Genomic DNA, 24,743 nt, shown 5'->3' with positions numbered 1-24,743 from the left:
CATGACCAGCTTAATTCCCATCATATACATCAGTGCCCCCCGACAGTTCGTGGCCGTCAGCTTGTTGGACCCCTGAAAACAATACAGGACAATTCCCTCGCTTGTAAAATGTTGCAGAATGTTATCAGATTCGCAATATATAATGACATAATTTTTCATTCCTTTCTTATTTGCAGGGGAAGGAGAGACATTCAATGGACAAACTTGGACCCCATTCAGTTGATGGAGGAGCTCAGCCAATTCACCAGCCTCGACGGCTTCAAAGAAATGCTGGACAAGGCCGAGGTGGGACAAGCGTACATGGAGCGGCCTTGTCTCGACCCCACAGATTCCGAGTGTCCCGAAAGTTCTCCTAACAAGAAGTCACAAGAGGTTAGCACCAGCAATGTCCTCTCCTACCAGAGCTGCTTTTCCTGTAAGAACCAGGATAATATTCTAATATATACGTCCGTGTTCCATCGTAGACCCCAGACATTGTCGCCACACTTCAGAATGGCTGCCACGGATTTTCCAAGAAGTTCATGTATTGGCAAAAGGAGCTGATTCTAGGCGGGATGTCCAGGGGGACCACCGGAGAGTTAAAGAGGTAGAGAGCAGTTCTCTAAGCAGAGCCGGTCATTGCTCCGTGGCCGATCCCCTGATGCTGACGTCCTTCTTTCTCTTAGCGCTGAAGCTCTGCAGACCATGTACCTCCTGATGAGTCCGGGGCAGCTGTACGAACACTTCAAAGATGACTACGAAATCCATGACATCAACTGGAATGAGGAGAAGGCAGCCGCCATATTGGAGTCGTGGCAGCGAAAGCTTGTGGAGGTTTGTGACTTTTATCATACTTTCAACTTGTGTCCATGGGTGGGCTATTTTTAATTGGGGAAGGGGGATTCAGTAAAAAGAATGGGGGTGGGTTTACCTAGAGGAGCTGGAGCTTCTCCAGAGACCAGGTGACCTCAACCAACCTCTGCCCTCCGCGCCCCCAGCATCTGCAGTCATCAGCGTTTTGTTTAGAGGGGGGATTTGTTTGGCGGGGAAGGATAAGATAACAAGGAGAGGAGAGATCCAGTAATCTATATTATGTACCAGGCAGACCGGCATTGGGGTCCCGCCGCCGCCTCCTCGTCCTCCTCACATGGGCAATGGTAATTGTAGACATAGGGTGATGATAACAAAATGTCATCTGTTCACAGCAAGCGCAGCAGTCCATCCCGCAGAACTCCTCGCAGAACATCCACGCCTTCTCCACCACCACCCTGAATGACATCATGAAGTCCTTCTCTGACGTCAGCGCCATCCGTGTGGCCGGCGGGTACCTGCTGATGGTAGGGACCGATGCTTTCACCTTGGTAGTGATTGATGATGTTGGGAACAGGGTCAGTAAATCGTCTCCTCTCCCCGTAGTTGGCCTACGCCTGCGTCACCATGCTGCGCTGGGATTGCTCCAAGTCGCAAGGAGCCGTGGGTCTGGCCGGCGTCCTCCTTGTGGCTCTCTCCGTAGCATCGGGACTGGGACTTTGCTCCCTTCTTGGCATCTCCTTCAACGCTGCAACAACCCAGGTAAATGAATAAATCCTTACAACTTACTTTCATGCTGTGCAGCTCACTGAACGCTTCCAGCAATCTTATAAAATGTTCCCTTTTAAAGGTGCTGCCATTTCTTGCGCTTGGTATCGGTGTGGATGACATGTTCTTGCTGGCGCATGCTTTCACCGAGGCTGGCCTGAGTACCCCATTAAAGGTGAGTGACCTCATTTACATCCATTAAAATAGCTCTCGCCTTATAGACCACCCACTGACGCTGCCACTCACATCCACACCTCTCATTTATGTTTTTTTTTTTTTTATTGTGGCAGGAAAGGACTGGCGAATGCCTGAGGCGCACGGGTACAAGTGTGGCGCTGACGTCCATCAATAATATGATTGCTTTCTTTATGGCGGCTTTGGTTCCAATCCCAGCATTGCGGGCTTTTTCCCTGCAGGTAACGTTACCCACCTTACACAGTGAAACACGACAGAGGGACCCTCCTCCTCTATGTGCAGAGCATATGAGGGGGTCCGTCAACCTCCGCACTACAATTACAGTGACCCTGGAGGGTAGTGAAAGGCGAGACTGCACCAGAAGTCTCTAATGGGAATTGTACGAGCTGCTCAGGTGAAAGGTGACATCAGTACAAAGGCCTTGGATACATTAAGATGTCACTTCCCTGGAGGCTGTGGGGGGAAGGGGCTGGGACTTTCTGGGTGGTCTGTGAGATAAGGGTGGACTGGAGACTACAGGATGTTTCCACCTAATTATATACAACAAGTCTGGAATGTGAACTATAGAAACGTTACGTAAGCGATGATGATGACGAAGTATCTCCATACCCTTCTTCTTCTTTCAGGCTGCTATTGTGGTCGTCTTCAATTTTGCAATGGTTTTGCTTATATTTCCTGCTATTCTGAGCTTGGATCTCCAGCGTAGAGAAGATCAGAGGCTGGACATCCTCTGCTGCTTCTACAGGTAGATAATTATTAATATTGCATTATGCAATGATGGGTCAGGATGTGAATGGTTTATAACCCTGTTTCTTGTTTGTAGCCCATGCTCCTCCAGAGTGATCCAGATTCAGCCTCAAGAAATGCCCGACGCTAACGACAATCACACTTACCATCCGTCATCATACGGCAACCCCACTATCACTACCAGCACCCATATCACTACCACCGTCCAGGCTTTCACTCAGTGTGACTCATCTGGGCACCATGTGGTCACCATCCTACCACCGACCTCCCAGATCTCCACCTCGCCCTCCGTCATTGTCCCCACTGTGGACCCTTTGGGGTCTCAGGTCTTCAGCCCCTCCAGCTCCACCCGAGATTTGCTGTCTCAAGTGAATGAAACGAAAGGAAGGCGCGAGTGCGTCCCTCTTCCATTTCTGAAGTGGAGCCTGTCCGAATTTGCCCGTGAGAAGTACGCGCCTTTACTGCTGAAGCCGGAAATGAAGGTGAGCTATGTGACCAAACGGTAATTTAGATCTGGTGAAACCTGAAGATTTTCCTGTACTGAGGCCTCTGCTGCTCTTCTTTCTAGGGGATCGTGGTTGCTCTCTTCATGGCCCTTTTAGGCCTCGGCTTGTACGGGACCACCATGGTTCATGATGGCCTCTACCTGACGGACATTGTTCCTCGAGAGACCAAGGAATACAACTTTATCTCCGCTCAGTTCAAATACTTCTCCTTCTACAACATGTTCATTGTTACAAAGGGAGGCTTTGATTACCCCAAGGCTCAGAAGTCCTTGTACGAACTTCACGAGTCCTTTGGCTCTGTCAAGTACGTTGTTCGAGAGGAAGGAAGAGACTTGCCCAAAATGTGGCTGCATTATTTCCAGGACTGGCTGAGAGGTGAGGATCCAAATGTATCATGATGTACAAAGGAAGGTCGCTGGTCATGGTGGGACCACCCGTGACGGTGTATGGTGCCACATTCAGCATAGATGGTGCATCTGATGGAGCCACGTGACCTTATGTGAAAGCGAATGTCAGGATTTCCTTTTTTTTTTCGCCAAGTAATTTTATAGTAAATTTTCCTTCCCTTCCAACAGGCCTCCAGGATTCTTTCGACAAGGACTGGCAGTCTGGCCGCATCACACAGGATAATTACCGTAACGGCACCGAAGACGGCATCCTGGGTTACAAACTCCTAATCCAGACAGGAAACAAAAAGGATCCCTTCAATATTGATCAGGTAGATTTTTTTTTTTTTTTTTTTACATAATAAATAGCTATCGGCTGTGATCGACCCCCAGCAATCTGTCCCGACTCCCGTGTCTTTTACTGAGACGGCAGCTGTCAGACTCCTCCGGCGTCTGCTCATCTCACCGAGGACAAAATCGGACATGCCGAATCCTTAACTGTCCCCTGAGATCATCTGTCGGGGAAGAGTCGGGAGGCCCCCGATACTCATTAGTCTGTCGGGTTTTGCCCACATTGGTCTAATGTGTAAACTTCACAGACTTGTAAGTACATTTGTGTTACCTTAATACATTGTTCTATTCTTCCCCCTGCGCAGCTGACTAGTCGGCGACTGGTGGACGAGAACGGCCTCATTCCTCAGGATGCTTTTTACATCTACCTGACGGTGTGGGTCAGCAATGATCCCCTGGGCTACGCCGCCTCTCAGGCCAATTTTTACCCTCAACCACCAGAATGGATCCACGATCGATACGACACTACTGGGGAAAATCTGAGAAGTGAGTTGATATCTCTGTACTTATATCCCATCTACTAGGTATCGGCAGCGTCTCTGAGGCAAGCGGCACGTGGCGCCTCGTTCCCTGGTGATGTCTCTGATGCTTTGAAAATGGGTAGATGATAACCAATCATCTTTGTGAAAATTAAAATATCCCTTTCCTCCCCAGTTTCGGCAGCCGAACCTATCGAATTTGCCCAGTTTCCCTTCTATCTGAACGGTTTACGCCAGACGTCCGATTTCATCGAAGCCATTGAGAGTGTGCGCTCGGTGTGCAAGGAGTTTGCGGAGCAGGGGGTGTACAGCTACCCCAGTGGTTACCCCTTCCTCTTCTGGGAGCAGTACATCGGTCTGCGTCACTGGTTCCTCCTGGCGATCAGCATCGTCCTGGCGTGTACATTTTTGGTGTGTGCCCTCCTCCTGCTGAATCCATGGACGGCCGGAATCATTGTAAGACCCCATAATATTGCCGAGCTATCAGAATAAGGCACGAGGCGCCACGACTGCTGGACTCACCGGCCCCTGTTTTTGTGCTGTAGGTTTTCATCTTGGCTATGATGACGGTGGAGTTGTTTGGCATTATGGGACTGATTGGCATCAAGCTCAGCGCCATTCCTGTGGTAATCCTCATCGCCTCTGTTGGCATTGGAGTAGAGTTCACCGTTCACGTGGCATTGGTGAGTCGCCAGCTCAACTATTTGTCAATCAAAGACAATGGGATGATTACAATTGGGCTGTGTTCACTCGTTGCCAAATTGTGGGAAAACCTGGAGAGTTTTTTCCTGTAATTTCGAAAAATCACAGCAAAATAATCCATACGGTTTTAGTGTGTTTCAAAAGGAATACAGACACGGAAGATATTTAGGAAGTTTTTAAATTTATTTCTAGAAACTAATCCTATATTTTGCCTGCAGGGATTTCTCACTGCTATTGGTGACCGGAACCAGCGCTCTGTACTCGCCCTAGAACATATGTTTGCCCCGGTTCTGGATGGCGCCATATCCACTCTTCTCGGGGTGCTGATGCTGGCAGGATCCGAGTTTGACTTTATTTTAAGGTACAGTTCTGGTGTCAAAGCCTCTTGTTCTGGATGTATTGTGATTGATTACAACACATTATACAGCTTTACTATTACTCTGCCTCCTATCATGTAGAGTCCATATCGGGTTTATCTTGTGACATTTAAAGCCCCTTAAAGAGAACCTACACCTTACTTTATCTTTTAATTGACAATGTGCCATGAGATGCCCTGCAGATCGTTGGGGATCCTGTTCTGAGACCCCCAGGTATTGCTCCAAACTCTTGTCTGATGTGGGCTGTTCTGGGAGCAGGAGCGGCTTCCTTCTTCCTGAATGGTGTAGGGGCTCATAGATTTGTTATTGATCCCATACAGCTCCATGTGCACACATCAGACAAATGTTATGAGTGATCGGTGGGATTCTCAGGACCCGGACTCTCACCAATCTGCAGTGCTTTTTAATGTTCATCACTTAGTTAAAAAAATATATATATAAATAAATATATATTTATTGCAGAGGTTTCTGTGACTGGCAGAAATCCCTGGTCACGTTACAGTAATGTCGGATGTCATCCGAGTGCCGTCTGATGTTTTCCACGGACTCATTGACTTGCATGGCCGAGAGCCATCCGAAAATCGGTTCCACCTCGGGCATCCTGCGATTTTTTTTTTTCCTTGGACTGGCTCAGTTCAAGGAAAAAATTGTCCCCATAGAATAACATCGGTCCGAGTGTGATCCGATGTTTTGTCGAAACGCACTTGCTCTGAAGATACGGTCATGTGCATGAGCCCTAAGGGTGTGTTCATACTGCTTTTTTTAGCCTGCAGTCAAAAACGTCCATTTTTCAAGCAGAATCGCTCCTTTTCTCCGGAGTTTTGTAATCCTGAAGCATTTTTCTTTTTTGGTGTTTTTGTTGGTGAATCCCTTGGAGCGTGTCCAATGTTTATGGGCGGCTGGTGGTGTTTTTTGGGCGTTATTTTTAACTTTGTCCCAGCATTTTTGGATCATATTTTGCACTGGAACATTTTTTAAAATTCTATTTCTCTATGGCTTCATTGATGGACACCGGAAACCATGGGTGTATGCTGCTGACACTATGCAGAAAAACAATGAAGAAACTGCTGGTGGTTTATAAAGCAAAAATGCTTAAAAAAAAAACTCCCGGGCGACTTCCAGGCATCTTTCTGAGCCTTCCCATTGACTTATATAGTAAAGTATAAAGCGTCTTCAGAAGGCCTAAAGAAGGATCTGGTTCTTTCTTTTAACAGTGTTTCCTTAGCGCTTTTTCAGGGGGGTTTTCCACCTGAAAAAGATGTCGTGTGCACAGACCCTGAGGCCGAATTGTCACCGGTTCACGGAGCGGCCGACTCGAAGTCAGCAGCCACATAGGCATATATGAGGCTGACAAGTCAAGGTCAGGAGACCCCCGGCCGCTCTGTATTCTGACCGCAAAACGTGAATGTGTGAATATGGCCGAACAGTGAAGCTTCTGTGTTTGTTTGGTTTATTTCTATTAAAAAGTAACAGAAAGTCCAGCAGAAAATGTCAATGTCTGCCCCTTTTAGACCTCTTGTGTTTTTGCATTTTTTTTTTCTGCAAATATTCACATTCTGGAGCGTTCAGCAATGCAGAGGTTAACAGGAATATTTAAAACCCTCCGCAGAGGTTTGACGTAGTTTGGACCTGGGGTCAGGGGCTGAGCTGGCAGGAGATTACAGCCCAGCGTGCTGCCATGTCTAGAAAGACGCAGAGTCTGAATCCCGTCCAAGAGCCTTCGTCAACCTGGGAGGTCTTGTTTAGAAGAGCGGGGGAGGAGGGAGCCGGAGCAAGTCCTGACTGATCAGGAAATAGCACAGCGATCCCTCATGTAAACAGACATTCTGCGCACAGTTTGGTGTAAACAGCTGAAGTCCCTCAGAGATGTTCTCCACCCCCCCCCAAACTCCTAAACTAAACACTCAATGAGAGGGGAGATTACTGCACCCAACATAAACATCACATCCCACTTCTAAGAACTCTGCTGATTCACATCTTGGAGCAGAGACCACTTAACCCTTCCTCCACCAGTGGCTAATGTGGTGCCGGAGTCCCGCTCCCTCCCTCCCCCTTACGCGGACCACCAAGGTATTTTTTTTTTTCGTGGTGTTAAAGCTTCTATAAAGGTCCGGACAGACCTTGTTCTTGGCAGCGGGACAGGTGACCCAGTTCTGCCTTCAGTTTTATTCTGTGCCAAGACGCTCTCCTTGCATCCGCCGTGCGCTCTCACGCTGTGTGTGACACTCTCCCATCCCCCATTCCTGGGGGTCAGAATGCAGGTTGTAATGGATGGATAGTGGGGTGGGGGGGGAGGGAGAGTTCAGGAAGCCGGGGCAACCCCCCCACTGACGGGGAAGGAATCCCCAGGGAAGCAGCAGGGTCCTATGCTCTGACTTAGCCAGACTGGCCCTTTAAAAATCCAGTGCAGAAATCAGTTCAGCTCGCTGGGAGTTGTAGTTTAGAAATTAAATGCATTGCCCTGTTATAATAAATAATAATTGCATTTCTACGAGGGACCCTCCGTGATGATGTGTCTTCTCTTCTCTGCAGGTATTTCTTTGCTGTGCTCACGATTCTCACCATCCTGGGGCTGCTGAACGGGCTGGTTCTGCTCCCGGTGCTGCTCTCTCTGATTGGACCTCCGGCTGAGGTGAGTCCTACTATGAGACATCTTGTACGGCCGCATTAAGACGTCCGTACAAATCGGACCTCAATACACAGACTGGCCGCGGGTCTCCCTACCCATATATTTCTATGCAGCTGTCACACTCGGGTCGGGAGGGCCACGGACGGTCCATGCTTTGAGGTCTGATCTGTACAGACGTCTGAATGCGCCAACCTTCTATCATCTGTGTGATTATGGACTTACCAATATTCCTCATCCATAGGTGACTCCTGCAGACAACGGTAACTGCCTCCCTACCCCCACACCTGAGCCGCCGCATCTCAACCACCACACCTTCTACATGCAGCACAAAGCCGGAGGACGAGGGGGATTCAGTGATCCCGAGGAGTCCTCCGAATACTACTCTGAGACCACCGCAACATCAGGGGTGGAGGAAGATGATCCCCAACTCTATGAGCGCAGCCCATATATCATCCCCCCAAAACCATCACACATCCTGCTGGAAGCAAGCAAAAGCCCCTCGCATCCCAAAATCATGGTAAGTGATCCGGAGACTAAAACATTCATAAAATAGAGTAAAAGAACTGCAGTAGAACAGCACCACCTAGTGGCCAATCTCTGAAGAAAAAACATGCATACATATTGCAAGTGGTAAAGAGCTACATGTGCCACCTAGTGGCCATTCTCTAAAGAAAAAACATGCATACATGTAAAATATATATTGCAAGTGGTAAAGACCTAAATGTGACACCTAGTGGCCATTCTCTAGAGAAAAACCCTTGTGAACATGTAAAATATATTTTGCAAGGAGTAAATGGCTACAATAAAAGAGCTCCACCTAGTGGTCATTCTCTAGAGAAAAACCCTTCCACACATGTAAAATATATTTTGCAAAAGGTAAATAGCTACAATAGAAGAGCGCCACCCAGCTACATGTGCCACCTAGTGGCCATTCTCTAGAGAAAACCCTTGCAAACATGTAAAATATATTTTGCAAGTGGTAAATAGCTACAATAGAAGTGCGCCACCTGGTGGCCATTTTCTAGAGGGAAAGCCCTTGCAAACTTGTAAAATATAAGTGCTAAATGAGGTCAGAAGAGTAAAACGTTGTTATTTCTATGTTCTAGCTGGTAAAACCTTGCAAGGGAAACCAAGAAGAAGTCCTTCAGGATGGAGCAGATACGACTCTACAGGACGTAACCCGGAGCAGTAATCAAGATTCTAAGGACTCTCAGGAGCCTAAAGACTGGAGGAAGTGTAACCAGGGGTCTGCGTGGGCTAAGCAGCCCCCCACTTACAGGACTCAGTACAGTAGTAGACCTCAGGGTCACAGAACTACACCTCCAGCCTACTGTACAAAGGTGACGGGACCCAGCGGCTCCATCACCACCGTCACCGCTACGGCCTCGGTGACTGTTGCGGTTCATCCGAACTTGCCAGGAGCCGTACGGGCATACAGCCACGAGGCCTATGAGGACAGCGATACGGACTGCATGGAACACAGGCCCAAATGGGTCAGGAGTAAAAAACGGCGCCCCGAAGTGTTTGAGCTGGAGGATCTGGAGCAGAACCGGAGCACGGAGCGATCGTCTGTGGTGCGCTAGGTCAGTATATGGCGGCAGGGGACATACTGCCATCAAGTGGTTGTCAGCGGTACTGCAGTCATCAGTTACATCAACCACAAGTTTAATACTTTTTTTTTTTCTTCTTTTTCAGAAAAGCGTCCACTTCAAGATCTTGCATCTTTGTACATTAGCCATGACCCCCCGGAGCCGTCTACAAGGAGAGAAGAGAATACTAATAAGATTAGATCAATCAAGTATTAGAGACTGCGACCACAACTTCTATTTAATAAGCTGATAATGTACTGTAGATGCGGGGGAGGGGAGAGACCCCCCCAAACCTTTTCCTGAACCCCTCCTCCCATCCAACCTTTTATGTCTCCTGCAAATCAGACTCACCAGTTTTGCTGCTATGTGTTAACTCCTTTATTGCTGGAGTCTTTTTTTTATACGCAGTGTTTTATTCACTTTGGGAAATTGGAAGAAAATGTTAAAAGGAAAAAAACAAAACAAAGCACTTTCCTTCCCTGTAAAAAAAATTCAGATTTCTCTACTCTATGTTCGTTCCTCTGTATCGGGATCCATAATCGGCTGTCGTTTCGGATACAGTGCATCTATGCAACATATTCCCACCCATCGTCTTTTTTTTTTTTTATCTTTACAGTTGGTTCCAAATGTCTCAAAGGTCAATGAAAAAATTATATTTTGGAGCTTTAAAGTGTCCAGAGATTTTTTTTAGCAGGTTTTTTTTTTTTTTTTAAACAGATCTGCTCCAAAATCCTCCTTGAAAATTCTTCCCATTCATTTCTATGGGAAATCCACTTTGCTGTTCATATGAGAAGTTTTTAGACCTTTTTTTTTTTTTTTTCCTGAAGAGGTTTTGAAAAATTTCTGGTGGAAAAAAAAAGTGCAAGTCACCTTAAAGGAAGCGGATCATGATGAAATTTGCTCCAAATTTGGCACTGTCCAATTAAAAAAAAAGACTTTAGGGGAAAAAAAAATTTCAAAACTGCTTCAGGAAAAGAAAAACTCCTCCAAAAAATAGCATTTTTTTAAAAAAGGTTTTTTTTATTTTTACAGACAGATTTTTATTTTTTTTTTTTAGAAAATTTTGGAAGCGGATCTACTCCATATACTCCTTAAAAAGAGTTAGAAATCTCTTCCTATTCATTTCTATGGGGAAACCCAATTTGCTGCTCACATGAGGAGTTTTTTGAGTATTTTTAGTGAATGAACGCCTGATTGGGGGGGGGGGGGTGCATTTTTTATTTTAAACAGATCCTGATGTTATCCGCTACAAACTAGGCACTGGCCAATCAAAAGGCTGCAAAAAAAAAAAAAATCAGCAAGAAATACGTAAAATAATTCTGCAAAAAAGGAGCAGATTTGTCAATGTTACATCTAACGGATATGGAGCTGACGAGATTTATCAAAATCCTCACGCTTCAATTAAAAGTTGCAAGCTATTTATTTTTTTCTCCAAACCCAAAAAAAAATAAAATCGGAGGGTCCAACTTTGGAAAAAATCCCCCCCACCTCCAGCAATATCAGATACAGAGCTATTGCCCAGATTCTGTCTCCCCCAATCCTTTCCCCCCAGAACTTGTAGCACTGCAGATGCTAATTAACCTCTTAATGCCTTCACTGCCAGAATGTTGTCCAGCACTAAAGTGGTTAATCCCCACTTTGTCTTCGCTGTGAATGATGGAACCGTTATAAATGTCTCTATATAAATATATAGGATTATATATATATAAATGGCCTGTCCTTTATAGGACATCGTTATATTTGTCCCGCTTCAGGGACCTCTATAGTATTCTGGTGTTTGTTAATTAATATAATAATTATTATTGTTATTATTAGCGTGGTGTCTATAAGATGTGAAACGGCAGCTTCTCTAACAAATATATATAAATATTAACCCTTTTCGTCGCTCCCGGGAAGCCGCAGGGCGATGCACAGGTGACCACGTGCCACCCTGCGGCTTCCAGCGACGTGAAGGGTCTAAGGTCTAAGTGTTTGTGTCTGTTCTGTGGACTGAAGCTCGGTACAAGGTGTCACTGCGCCAAATCTAAATTATTTATATTAAATGGAAACAAAGGTTTATTTTTGTAGATTGTACAGAAGTTGTAGCCGCCAACCGAAGTCTATTTTTAAAGAGTAAAAATATATATTATATATGATTATATTTACCGGCTCTCGAGTCTTTATTCTTATTTATTTATTTTTTATGTCAGTGATGAGAATAAAATCCCCTTATATAATTATCTATATGGGCAGTATTATAGTAGTTATATTCTTGTACATAGGGGCAGTATTATAGTAGTTATATTCTTCTACATAGGGGCAGTATTATAGTAGTTATATTCTTGTACATAGGGGGCAGTGTTATAGCAGTTATATTCTTGTACATAGGGGGCAGTATTATAGTAGTTATATTCTTGTACATAGGAGCAGTATTATAGTAGTTATATTCTTGTACATAGGAGCAGTATTATAGTAGTTATATTCTTGTACATAGGAGCAGTATTATAGTAGTTATATTCTTGTACATAGAGGGCAGTATTATAGTAGTTATACTCTTGTACATAGGGGCAGTATTATAGTAGTTATATTCTTGTACATAGGGGCAGTATTATAGTAGTTATACTCTTGTACATAGAAGCAGTATTATAGTAGTTATATTCTTGTACATAGGGGCAGTATTATAGTAGTTATATTCTTGTACATAGAGGCAGTATTATAGTAGTTATACTCTTGTACATAGGGGCAGTATTATAGTAGTTATATTCTTGTACATAAGAGCAGTATTATAGTAGTTATATTCCTGTATACAGGGGCAGTATTATAGTAGTTATATTCTTGTACATAGGGGCAGTATTATAGTAGTTATATTCTTGTACATAGAGGCAGTATTATAGTAATTATACTCTTGTACATAGAAGCAGTATTATAGTATTTATATTCTTGTACATAGGAGCAGTATTATAGTAGTTATATTCTTGTACATAGGGGCAGTATTATAGTAGTTATATTCTTGTACATAAGAGCAGTATTATAGTAGTTATATTCCTGTATACAGGGGCAGTATAATAGTAGTTATATTCTTGTACATAGGGGGCAGTATTATAGTAGTTATATTCTTGTACATAGGAGCAGTATTATAATAGTTATATTCTTGTACATAGGGGCAGTATTATAGCAGTTATATTCTTGTACATAGAGGGTAGTATTAAAGTAGTTATATTCTTGTACATAGGGGGCAGTATTATAGTAGTTATATTCTTGTACATAGGAGCAGTATTATAATAGTTATATTCTTGTACATAGAGGGCAGTATTATAGTAGTTATATTCTTGTACATAGGAGCAGTATTGTAGTAGTTATATTCTTGTACATAGGGGCAGTATTATAGTAGTTATATTCTTGTACATAGGGGCAGTATTATAGTAGTTATATTCTTGTACATACGAGCAGTATTATAGTAGTTATATTCTTGTACATACGAGCAGTATTATAGTAGTTATATTCTTGTACATAGGGGCAGTATTATAGTAGTTATATTCTTGTACATAGGAGCAGTATTATAGTAGTTATATTCTCGTACATAGGGACAGTATTATAGTAGTTATATTCTTGTACATACGAGCAGTATTATAGTAGTTATATTCTTGTACATAGGAGCAGTATTATAGTAATTAAATTCTTGTCCATAGAGGGCAGTATTATAGTAGTTATACTCTTGTACATAGGAGCAGTATTATAGTAGTTATATTCTTGTACATAGGGGGCAGTATTATAGTCGTTATATTCTTGTACATAGGAGCAGTATTATAGTAGTTATATCCTTGTACATAGGGTCAGTATTATAGTAGTTATATTCTTGTACATAAGAACAGTATTATATTAGTTATATTCTTGTACATAGGAGCAATATTACAGCAGTTATATTCTTGTACATAGGGGCAGTATTATAGTAGTTATATTCTTGTACATAGGGGGCAGTATTATAGTAGTTATATTCTTGTACATAGGAGCAGTATTATAATAGTTATATTCTTGTACATAGGGGCAGTATTATAGCAGTTATATTCTTGTACATAGAGGGCAGTATTAAAGTAGTTATATTCTTGTACATAGGGGCAGTATTATAGCAGTTATATTCTTGTACATAGAGGGCAGTATTATAGTAGTTATATTCTTGTACATAGGAGCAGTATTGTAGTAGTTATATTCTTGTACATAGGGGCAGTATTATAGTAGTTATATTCTTGTACATAGGGGCAGTATTATAGTAGTTATATTCTTGTACATACGAGCAGTATTATAGTAGTTATATTCTTGTACATACGAGCAGTATTATAGTAGTTATATTCTTGTACATAGGGGCAGTATTATAGTAGTTATATTCTTGTACATAGGAGCAGTATTATAGTAGTTATATTCTCGTACATAGGGACAGTATTATAGTAGTTATATTCTTGTACATACGAGCAGTATTATAGTAGTTATATTCTTGTACATAGGAGCAGTATTATAGTAATTACATTCTTGTCCATAGAGGGCAGTATTATAGTAGTTATATTCTTGTACATAGGAGCAGTATTATAGTAATTAAATTCTTGTCCATAGAGGGCAGTATTATAGTAGTTATACTCTTGTACATAGGAGCAGTATTATAGTAGTTATATTCTTGTACATAGGGGGCAGTATTATAGTCGTTATATTCTTGTACATAGGAGCAGTATTATAGTAGTTATATCCTTGTACATAGGGTCAGTATTATAGTAGTTATATTCTTGTACATAAGAACAGTATTATATTAGTTATATTCTTGTACATAGGAGCAATATTACAGCAGTTATATTCTTGTACATAGGGGCAGTATTATAGTAGTTATATTCTTGTACATAGGGGGCAGTATTATAGTAGTTATATTCTTGTACATAGGGGGCAGTATTATAGTAGTTATATTCTTGTACATAGGAGCAGTATTATAATAGTTATATTCTTGTACATAGGGGCAGTATTATAGCAGTTATATTCTTGTACATAGAGGGCAGTATTAAAGTAGTTATATTCTTGTACATAGGGGGCAGTATTATAGTAGTTATATTCTTGTACATAGGGGACAGTGTTATAGTAGTTATATTCTTGTACATAGGAGCAGTGTTATAGTAGTTATATTCTTTTACATTAGGGCAGTATTATAGTAGTTATATTCTTGTACATAGGGGCAGTATTCTAGTAGTTATATTCTTGTACATAGGGAGCAGTATTATAGTAGTTATATTCTTGTACATAGGAGCAGTATTATAGTAGTTATATTCTTATACATAGGGGTAGTATTATAGCAGTTATATTCTTGTACATTGGGCAGTATTATAGAAGTTATATTCTTGTACATAGGAACAGTATTATATTAGTTATATTCTTGTACATAGGGAGCAGTATTACAGTAGTTATATTCTTGTACATAGGGAGCAATATTACAGTAGTTATATTCTTGTACATAGCAGCAGTATTATAGTAGTTATATTCTTGTACATAGGGGCAGTATTATAGTAGTTATATACTTGTACATAGGAGCAGTAATATAGTAGTTATATTCTTGTACATTGGAGCAGTATTATAATAGTTATATTCTTGTACATAGAGGGCAGTATTAAAGTAGTTATATTCTTGTACATAGGGGGCAGTATTATAGTAGTTATATTCTTGTACATAGGAGCAGTATTATAATAGTTATATTCTTTTACATTAGGGCAGTATTATAGTAGTTATATTCTTGTACATAGGGGCAGTATTATAGTAGTTATATTCTTGTACATAGGAACAGTATTATAGTAGTTATATTCTTGTACATAGGGAGCAGTATTATAGTAATTATATTCTTGTACATAGGGAGCAGTATTATAGTAATTATATTCTTGTACATAGGGGACAGTGTTATAGTAGTTATATTATTGTACATAGGAGCAGTATTATAGTAATTATATTCTTGTACATAGGAGCAGTATTATAGTAGTTATATTCTTATACATAGGGGTAGTATTATAGCAGTTATATTCTTGTACATTGGGCAGTATTATAGAAGTTATATTCTTGTACATAGGAACAATACTATATTAGTTATATTCTTGTACATAGGGAGCAGTATTACAGTAGTTATATTCTTGTACACAGGGGGCAGTATTATAGTAGTTATATTCTTGTACATAAGAGCAGTATTATAGTAGTTATATTCTTGTACATAGGGGGCAGTATTATAGTAGTTATATTCTTGTACATAGAGGCAGTATTATAGTAGTTATATTCCTGTATACAGGGGCAGTATTATAGTAGTTATATTCTTGTACATAGGGGCAGTATTATAGTAGTTATATTCTTGTACATAGGGGCAGTATTATAGTAGTTATATTCTTGTACATAAGAGCAGTATTATAGTAGTTATATTCCTGTATACAGGGGCAGTATAATAGTAGTTATATTCTTGTACATAGGGGGCAGTATTATAGTAGTTATATTCTTGTACATAGGAGCAGTATTATAGTAGTTATATTCTTGTACATAGGGGCAGTATTATAGTAGTTATATTCTTGTACATAGGGGGCAGTATTATAGTAGTTATATTCTTGTACATAGGAGCAGTATTATAATAGTTATATTCTTGTACATAGGGGCAGTATTATAGAAGTTATATTCTTGTACATAGAGGGCAGTATTAAAGTAGTTATATTCTTGTACATAGGGGGCAGTATTATAGTAGTTATATTCTTGTACATAGGAGCAGTATTATAATAGTTATATTCTTGTACATAGGGGCAGTATTATAGCAGTTATATTCTTGTACATAGAGGGCAGTATTATAGTAGTTATATTCTTGTACATAGGAGCAGTATTGTAGTAGTTATATTCTTGTACATAGGGGCAGTATTATAGTAGTTATATTCTTGTACATAGGGGCAGTATTATAGTAGTTATATTCTTGTACATAGGAGCAGTATTATAGTAGTTATATTCTCGTACATAGGGGCAGTATTATAGTAGTTATATTCTTGTACATAGGGGGCAGTATTATAGTAGTTATATTCTTGTACATAGGAGCAGTATTATAGTAATTAAATTCTTGTCCATAGAGGGCAGTATTATAGTAGTTATATTCTTGTACATAGGAGCAGTATTATAGTAGTTAAACCTTGTACATAGGGTCAGTATTATAGTAGTTATATTCTTGTACATAAGAACAGTATTATATTAGTTATATTCTTGTACATAGGAGCAATATTACAGCAGTTATATTCTTGTACATAGGGAGCAGTATTATAGTAGTTATATTCTTGTACATAGGGGACAGTGTTATAGTAGTTATATTCTTGTACATAGGGGCAGTATTATAGTAGTTATATTCTTGTACATAGGGAGCAGTATTATAGTAGTTATATTCTTGTACATAGGAGCAGTATTATAGTAGTTATATTCTTATACATAGGGGTAGTATTATAGCAGTTATATTCTTGTACATTGGGCAGTATTATAGAAGTTATATTCTTGTACATAGGAACAGTATTATATTAGTTATATTCTTGTACATAGGGAGCAGTATTACAGTAGTTATATTCTTGTACATAGGGAGCAATATTACAGTAGTTATATTCTTGTACATAACAGCAGTATTATATTAGTTATATTCTTTTACATTAGGGCAGTATTATAGTAGTTATATTCTTGTACATAGGGGCAGTATTATAGTAGTTATATTCTTGTACATAGGAACAGTATTATAGTAGTTATATTCTTGTACATAGGGAGCAGTATTATAGTAATTATATTCTTGTACATAGGGGACAGTGTTATAGTAGTTATATTATTGTACATAGGAGCAGTATTATAGTAATTATATTCTTGTACATTGGAGCAGTGTTATAGTAGTTATATTCTTTTACATTAGGGCAGTATTATAGAAGTTATATTCTTGTACATAGGGAGCAGTATTACAGTAGTTATATTCTTGTACACAGGGGGCAGTATTATAGTAGTTATATTCTTATACATAGGGGTAGTATTATAGCAGTTATATTCTTGTACATTGGGCAGTATTATAGAAGTTATATTCTTGTACATAGGAACAATACTATATTAGTTATATTCTTGTACATAGGGAGCAGTATTACAGTAGTTATATTCTTGTACACAGGGGGCAGTATTATAGTAGTTATATTCTTGTACATAAGAGCAGTATTATAGTAGTTATATTCTTGTACATAGGGGCAGTATTATAGTAGTTATATTCTTGTACATAGGGGCAGTATTACAGTAGTTATATTCTTGAACATAGGAGCTCCAGCACTGATCTACCTGCAGCTAAGGAGAGCTCCAGCACTGATCCCCCTACAGCTGAGGAGAGCTCCAGCACTGACCCCCCTGCAGCTGAGAAGAGCAACAGCACTGACCCCCCCTGCAGCTGAGTAGAGCTCCAGCACTGACCCCCCTGCAGCTGAGTAGAGCTCCAGCACTGACCCCCCTGCAGCTGAGTAGAGCTCCAGCACTGATCCCCCTGCAGCTGAGTAGAGCTCCAGCACTGATCCCCCTGCAGCTGAGTAGAGCTCCAGCACTGATCCCCCCTGCAGCTGAGGAGAGTTCCAGCACTGACACCCCTGCAGCTGAGGAAAGCTCCAGCACTGATACCATCAGAGACTGATGTACCATCACAGGATGATCTACTACAACTACCATCTGCTACTGCAGAAATACCTAAGGTACCACCAGCCACCAAAGAAACAAAGTACCATCATCTGCTAAAAACCACCTAAAGTGGCCAGAAAACCTTTAACACAAACAAAATAGCAGCTTACACCTGTTCAGACTTGCTTTATTCTTTTTGGAGGTATTGGTCAGTTGTTTTTTTTCAGAAATCTTTTAATTAACAATTCAGACTATTTAGCATCTATGGAACCAGCTGATCCAGCGACAGGAGCCCGTGTGATGAGGAAGGGTTCCAAACTGTAAAGTGAAAAAAGATCATTATAGTAGTTATATTCTTATACATAGGAGCAGTATTATAGTAGTTATATTCTTGTACATAGGGAGCAGTATTATAGTAGTTATATTCTTGTACATAGGAGCAGTATTATAGTAGTTATATTCTTGTACACAGGGGGCAGTATTATAGTAGTTATATTCTTGTACATAGGAGCAGTATTATTGTAGTTATATTCTTGTACGTAGGAGCAGTATTATAGCAGTTATATTCTTGTATGCAGGAGCAGTATTATAGTAGTTATATTCCTGTATATATGGAGCAGTATTATAGCAGTTATACATAGAGGGCAGTATTATAGTAGTTATATTCATGTACGTATGAGCAGTATTATAGTAGTTATATTCTTGTACATAGGGGCATATTATAGTAGTTATATTCTTGTACATGGGGGCAGTATTATAGTAGTTATATTCTTGTACATAGGGGGCAGTATTATAGTAGTTATATTCTTTTACATAGGGGCAGTATTATAGTAGTTATATTATTGTACATAGAGGGCAGTATTATAGTAGGTATATTCTTGTACATAGGGGCATATTATAGTAGTTATATTCTTGTACATAGGGGGCAGTATTATAGTAGTTATATTCTTGTACATAGGAGCAGTATTACAGTAGTTATATTCTTGTACATTGGAGCAGTATTATAGTAGTTATATTCTTGTACATAGGGGCAGTATTATAGTAGTTATATTCTTGTACATACTGTAGGAGCAGTATTATAGTAGTTATATTCTTGTACATGAAGGCAGCATTATAGTAGTTATATTCTTGTACATAGGGGTCAGTATTATAGTAGTTATATTTTTGTACATAGGGTCAGTATTATAGTAGTTATATTCTTGTACATAGGGGCAGTATTATAGTAGTTAATTTCCTGTACATATGGAGCAGTATTATAGCAGTTATACATAGAGGGCAGAATTATAGTAGTTATATTCTTGTACATAGGAGCAGTATTATAGTAGTTATATTCTTGAACATAAGAGCAGCATTATAGTAGTTATATTCTTGTACATAGGGGTCAGTATTATAGTAGTTATATTCTTGTACATAGGGTCAGTATTATAGTAGTTATATTCTTGTACATAGGGGGCAGTATTATAGTACTTATATTCTTGTACATAGGAGAAGTATTATAGTAGTTATATTCTTGTACATAGGAGCAGTATTATAGTAGTTATATTCTTGTACATAGGGGCAGTATTATACTAGTTATATTCTTGTACATAGGAACAGTATTATATTAGTTATATTCTTGTACATAGGAGCAGCATTATAGTAGTTATATTCTTGTACATAGGGGCAGTATTATACTAGTTATATTCTTGTACATAAGAACAGTATTATATTAGTTATATTCATGTACATAGGGAGCAATATTACAGTAGTTATATTCTTGTACATAGCAGCAGTATTATAGTAGTTATGTTCTTGTACATAGGAGCAGTATTATAGTAGTTATATTCTTGTACATAGGGGGCAGTATTATAGTAGTTATGTTCTTGTACATAGGAGCAGTATTATAGTAGTTATATTCTTGTACATAGGAGCAGTATTATAGCAGTTATATTCTTGTACATAGGGGCAGTATTATAGTAGCTATATTCTTTTACATATGGGACAGTATTATAGTAGTTATATTCTTGTACATAGGAGCAGTATTATAGTAGTTATATTCTTGTACATAGGGGACAGTGTTATAGTAGTTATATTCTTGTACATTGGAGCAGTATTATAATAGTTATATTCTTTTACATTAGGGCAGTATTATAGTAGTTATATTCTTGTACATAGGAACAGTATTATAGTAGTTATATTCTTGTACATAGGGCAGTATTATAGTAGTTATATTCTTTTACATTAGGGCAGTATTATAGTAGTTATATTCTTTTACGTAGGGGTAGTATTATAGCAGTTATATTCTTGTACATAGGGGCAGTATTACAGTAGTTATATTCTTGAACATAGGGGGCAGTATTATAGTAGTTATATTCTTGTACATAGCAGCTCCAGCACTGATCTACCTGCAGCTAAGGAGAGATCCAGCACTGATCCACTTGCAGCTGAGGAGAGCTCCAGCACTGACCCCCCTGCAGCTGAGTATAGCTCCAGCACTGATCCCCCTACAGTTGAGAAGAGCTCCAGCACTGACCCCCCTGCAGCTGAGTAGAGCTCCAGCACTGATCCCCCTACAGTTGAGAAGAGCTCCAGCACTGACCCCCCTGCAGCTGAGGAGAGCTCCAGCACTGACCCCCCTGCAGCTGAGTAGAGCTCCAGCACTGATCCCCCTACGGTTGAGAAGATCTCCAGCACTGACCCCCCTGCAGCTGAGTAGAGCTCCAGCACTGATCCCCCTGCAGCTGAGTAGAGCTCCAGCACTGATCCCCCCTGCAGCTCAGGAGAGCTCCAGCACTGATCCCCCTGCAGCTGAGGAGAGCTCCAGCACTGACACCCCTGCAGCTGAGGAAAGCTCCAGCACTGATACCATCAGAGACTGATGTACCATCACAGGATGATCTACTACAACTACCATCTGCTACTGCAGAAATACCTAAGGTACCACCAGCCACCAAATAAACAAAGTACCATCATCTGCTAAAAACCACCTAAAGTGGCCAGAAAACCTTTAACACAAACAAAATAGCAGCTTGCAACTGCTCAGACTTGCTTTATTCTTTTTGGAGGTATTGGTCAGTTGTTTTTTTTTTTCAGAAATCTTTTAATTAACAATTCAGACTATTTAGCATCTATGGAACCAGCTGATCCAGCGACAGGAACCCGTGTGATGAGGAAGGGTTCCAAACTGTAAAGTGAAAAAAGATCATTATAGTAGTTATATTCTTGTACGTAGGAGCAGTATTATAGTAGTTATATTCCTGTATATGTGGAGCAGTATTATAGCAGTTATACATAGAGGGCAGTATTATAGTAGTTATATTCTTGTACATAGGGGCAGTATTATAGTAGTTATATTCTTGTACATAGAGGTCAGTATTACAGTAGTTATATTCTTGTACATAGGAGCAGTATTATAGTAGTTATATTCTTGTACATAGGGGCAGTATTATAGTAGTTATATTCTTGTACATAGAGGCAGTATTATAGTAGTTATATTCTTGCACATAGTGGGCAGTATTACAGTAGTTATATTCTTGTACATGGGAGCAGAATTATAGTAGTTATATTCTTGTACATAGGGGCAGTATTATAGTAGTTATATTCTTGTACATAGGAGCAGTATTATAGTAGTTATATTCTTGTACATAAGGGCAGCATTATAGTAGTTATATTCTTGTACATAGGGGTCAGTATTATAGTAGTTATATTCTTGTACATAGGGTCAGTATTATAGTAGTTATATTCTTGTACATAGGGGCAGTATTATAGTAGTTATATTTTTGGGCATAGGAGCAGTATTATAGTAGCTATATTCTTGTACATAAGAGCAGTATTATAGTAGTTATATTCCTGTACATATGGAGCAGTATTATAGCAGTTATACATAGAGGGCAGTATTATAGTAGTTATATTCTTGTACATATGAGCAGTATTATAGTAATTATATTCTTGTACATAGGGAGCAGTATTATAGTAGTTATATTCTTGTACATAGGGGCAGTATTATAGTAGTTATATTCTTGTACATAGGGGCAGTATTATAGTAGATATATTCTTGTACATAGGGGCAGTATTATAGTAGTTATATTCTTGTACATAGGAGCAGTATTATAGTAGTTATATTCTTGTACATAGAGGTCAGTATTACAGTAGTTATATTCTTGTACATGGGAGCAGAATTATAGTAGTTATATTCTTGTACACAGGGGCAGTATTATAGTAGTTATATTCTTGTACATAAGGGCACCATTATAGTAGTTATATTCTTGTACATAGGGGTCAGTATTATAGTAGTTATATTCTTTTACATAGGGTCAGTATTATAGTAGTTATATTCTTGTACATAGGGGCAGTATCATAGTAGTTATATTCTTGTACATAGGGGCAGTATTATAGTAGTTATATTCTTGTACATAGGAGCAGTATTATAGTAGTTATATTCTTGTACATAGGAGCACTATTATAGTACTTATATTCTTGTAAATCGGGTTCAGTATTATAGTAGTTATATTCTTGTACATAGGGTCAGTATTATAGTAGTTATATTCTTGTACATAGGGGCTGTATTATAGCAGTTATATTCTTGTACTTAAGAGCAGTAATACAGTAGTTATAGTCTTGCACATAGGGGCAGTATTATAGTAGTTATATGCTTGTACATAGGGGCAGTATTATAGTAGTTATATTCTTGTACATAGGGTCAGTATTATAGTAGTTATATTCTTGTACATAAGAGTAGTAATATAGTAGTTATATTTTTGTACATAGGGGCAGTATTATAGTAGTTATATTCTTGTACATAGGGGCAGTATTATAGTAGTTATATTCTTGTACATAGGGTCAGTTTTATAGTAGTTATATTCTTGTACATAGGGGGCAGTATTATAGTAGTTATATTCTTGTACATAGGAGCAGTATTAAAGTAGTTATATTCTTGTACAAAGGAACAGTATTATAGTAGTTATATTCTTGTACATAGGGGCAGTATTATAGTAGTTATATTCTTGTACATAGGAACAGTGTTATATTAGTTATATTCTTGTACATAGGAGCAGTATTATAGTAGTTATATTCTTGTACATAGGGGCAGTATTATAGTAGTTATATTCTTGTACATAAGAACAGTATTATATTAGTTATATTCTTGTACATAGGGAGCAATATTACAGTAGTTATATTCTTGTACATAGAGGCAGTATTATAGTAGTTATGTTCTTGTACATAGGAGCAGTATTATAGTAGTTATATTCTTTTACATTAGGGCAGTATTATAGTAGTTATAATCTTGTACATAGAGGCAGTATTATAGTAGTTATATTCTTGTACATAGGAACAGTATTATAGTAGTTATATTCTTGTACATAGGGAGCAGTATTATAGTAGTTATATTCTTGTACATAGGGCAGTATTATAGTAGTTATATTCTTTTGCATAGGGGTAGTATTATAGCAGTTATATTCTTGTACATAGGGGCAGTATTATAGTAGTTATATTCTTCTACATAGAAACAATATTATATTAGTTATATTCTTGTACATAGGGAGCAGTATTACAGTAGTTATATTCTTGTATATAGGGGGCAGTATTATAGTAGTTATATACTTGTACATAGGAGCAGTATTATAGTAGTTATATTCTTGAACATAGGAGTAGTATTATAGTAGTTATATTCTTGTACATAGGGGCAGTATTACAGTAGTTAAATTCTTGTACATAGGGGGCAGTATTATAGTAGTTATATTCTTGTACATAGGAGCTCCAGCACTGATCTACCTGCAGCTGAGGAGAGCTCTAGTACTGATCCAACTGCAGCTGAGGAGAGCTCCAGCACTGACCCCCCTGCAGCTGAGTAGAGCTCCAGCACTGATCCCCCTACAGTTGAGAAGAGCTCCAGCACTGACCCCCCTGCAGCTGAGTAGAGCTCCAGCACTGATCCCCCTACAGTTGAGAAGAGCTCCAGCACTGACCCCCCTGCAGCTGAGTAGAGCTCCAGCACTGACCCCCCTGCAGCTGAGTAGAGCTCCAGCACTGATCCCCCTACAGTTGAGGAGAGCTCCAGCACTGACCCCCCTACAGTTGAGGAGAGCTCCAGCACTGATCCCCCTGCAGTTGAGGAGAGCTCCAGCACTGATCCCCCTACAGTTGAGAAGAACTCCAGCACTGACCCCCTGCAGCTGAGTAGAGCTCCAGCACTGACCCCCCTGCAGCTGAGTAGAGCTCCAGCACTGATCCCCCTACAGGTGAGGAGAGCTCCAGCACTGACCCCCCTGCAGCTGAGTAGAGCTCCAGCACTGATCCCCCTGCAGCTGAGGAGAGCTCCAGCACTGATCCCCCTACAGTTGAGAAGAGCTCCAGCACTGACCCCCTGGCAGCTGAGTAGAGCTCCAGCACTGACCCCCCCTGCAGCTGAGTATAGCTCCAGCACTGATCCCCCTACAGTTGAGGAGAGCTCCAGCACTGACCCCCCTGCAGCTGAGTAGACCTCCAGCACTGATCCCCCTACAGTTGAGAGCTCCAGCACTGATCCCCCTGCAGCTCAGGAGAGCTCCAGCACTGATCCCCCTGCAGCTGAGTAGAGCTCCAGCACTCATCCCCCTACAGTTGAGGAGA

The 24,743-nt window shown here is 39.9% G+C and overlaps 1 protein-coding gene across 1 annotated transcript in view; it reads left to right on the top strand.

Annotated features, from left to right (window-relative positions):
- Positions 1-10,544, top strand: part of PTCH2 (patched 2) — a 36,305-nt gene extending 25,761 nt beyond the window's left edge. The window contains exons 6-24 of the mRNA XM_073643578.1: positions 177-372; positions 465-586; positions 666-813; positions 1,185-1,316; positions 1,396-1,551; positions 1,640-1,732; positions 1,848-1,973; positions 2,379-2,497; positions 2,576-2,981; positions 3,068-3,380; positions 3,581-3,723; positions 4,048-4,228; positions 4,397-4,677; positions 4,767-4,904; positions 5,142-5,284; positions 7,833-7,932; positions 8,171-8,446; positions 9,036-9,512; positions 9,625-10,544. Of these exons, the coding sequence (XP_073499679.1) occupies positions 177-372; positions 465-586; positions 666-813; positions 1,185-1,316; positions 1,396-1,551; positions 1,640-1,732; positions 1,848-1,973; positions 2,379-2,497; positions 2,576-2,981; positions 3,068-3,380; positions 3,581-3,723; positions 4,048-4,228; positions 4,397-4,677; positions 4,767-4,904; positions 5,142-5,284; positions 7,833-7,932; positions 8,171-8,446; positions 9,036-9,512 (3,550 nt within the window). The 3' untranslated portion in view covers positions 9,625-10,544. The remainder of the gene's footprint in view (positions 1-176; positions 373-464; positions 587-665; positions 814-1,184; positions 1,317-1,395; positions 1,552-1,639; positions 1,733-1,847; positions 1,974-2,378; positions 2,498-2,575; positions 2,982-3,067; positions 3,381-3,580; positions 3,724-4,047; positions 4,229-4,396; positions 4,678-4,766; positions 4,905-5,141; positions 5,285-7,832; positions 7,933-8,170; positions 8,447-9,035; positions 9,513-9,624) is intronic.
- The last annotated feature ends 14,199 nt before the right edge of the window (positions 10,545-24,743 follow it).

This window comes from Phyllobates terribilis, unplaced genomic scaffold, assembly GCF_046119375.1.
Source record: "Phyllobates terribilis strain yellow unplaced genomic scaffold, ASM4611937v1 Scaffold_8__6_contigs__length_399053987, whole genome shotgun sequence".
Taxonomy (NCBI): domain Eukaryota; kingdom Metazoa; phylum Chordata; class Amphibia; order Anura; family Dendrobatidae; genus Phyllobates; species Phyllobates terribilis.
The sequence above is the reverse complement of the archived record's forward strand: the minus strand, read 5'-3'. Positions and strand labels throughout refer to the sequence as shown.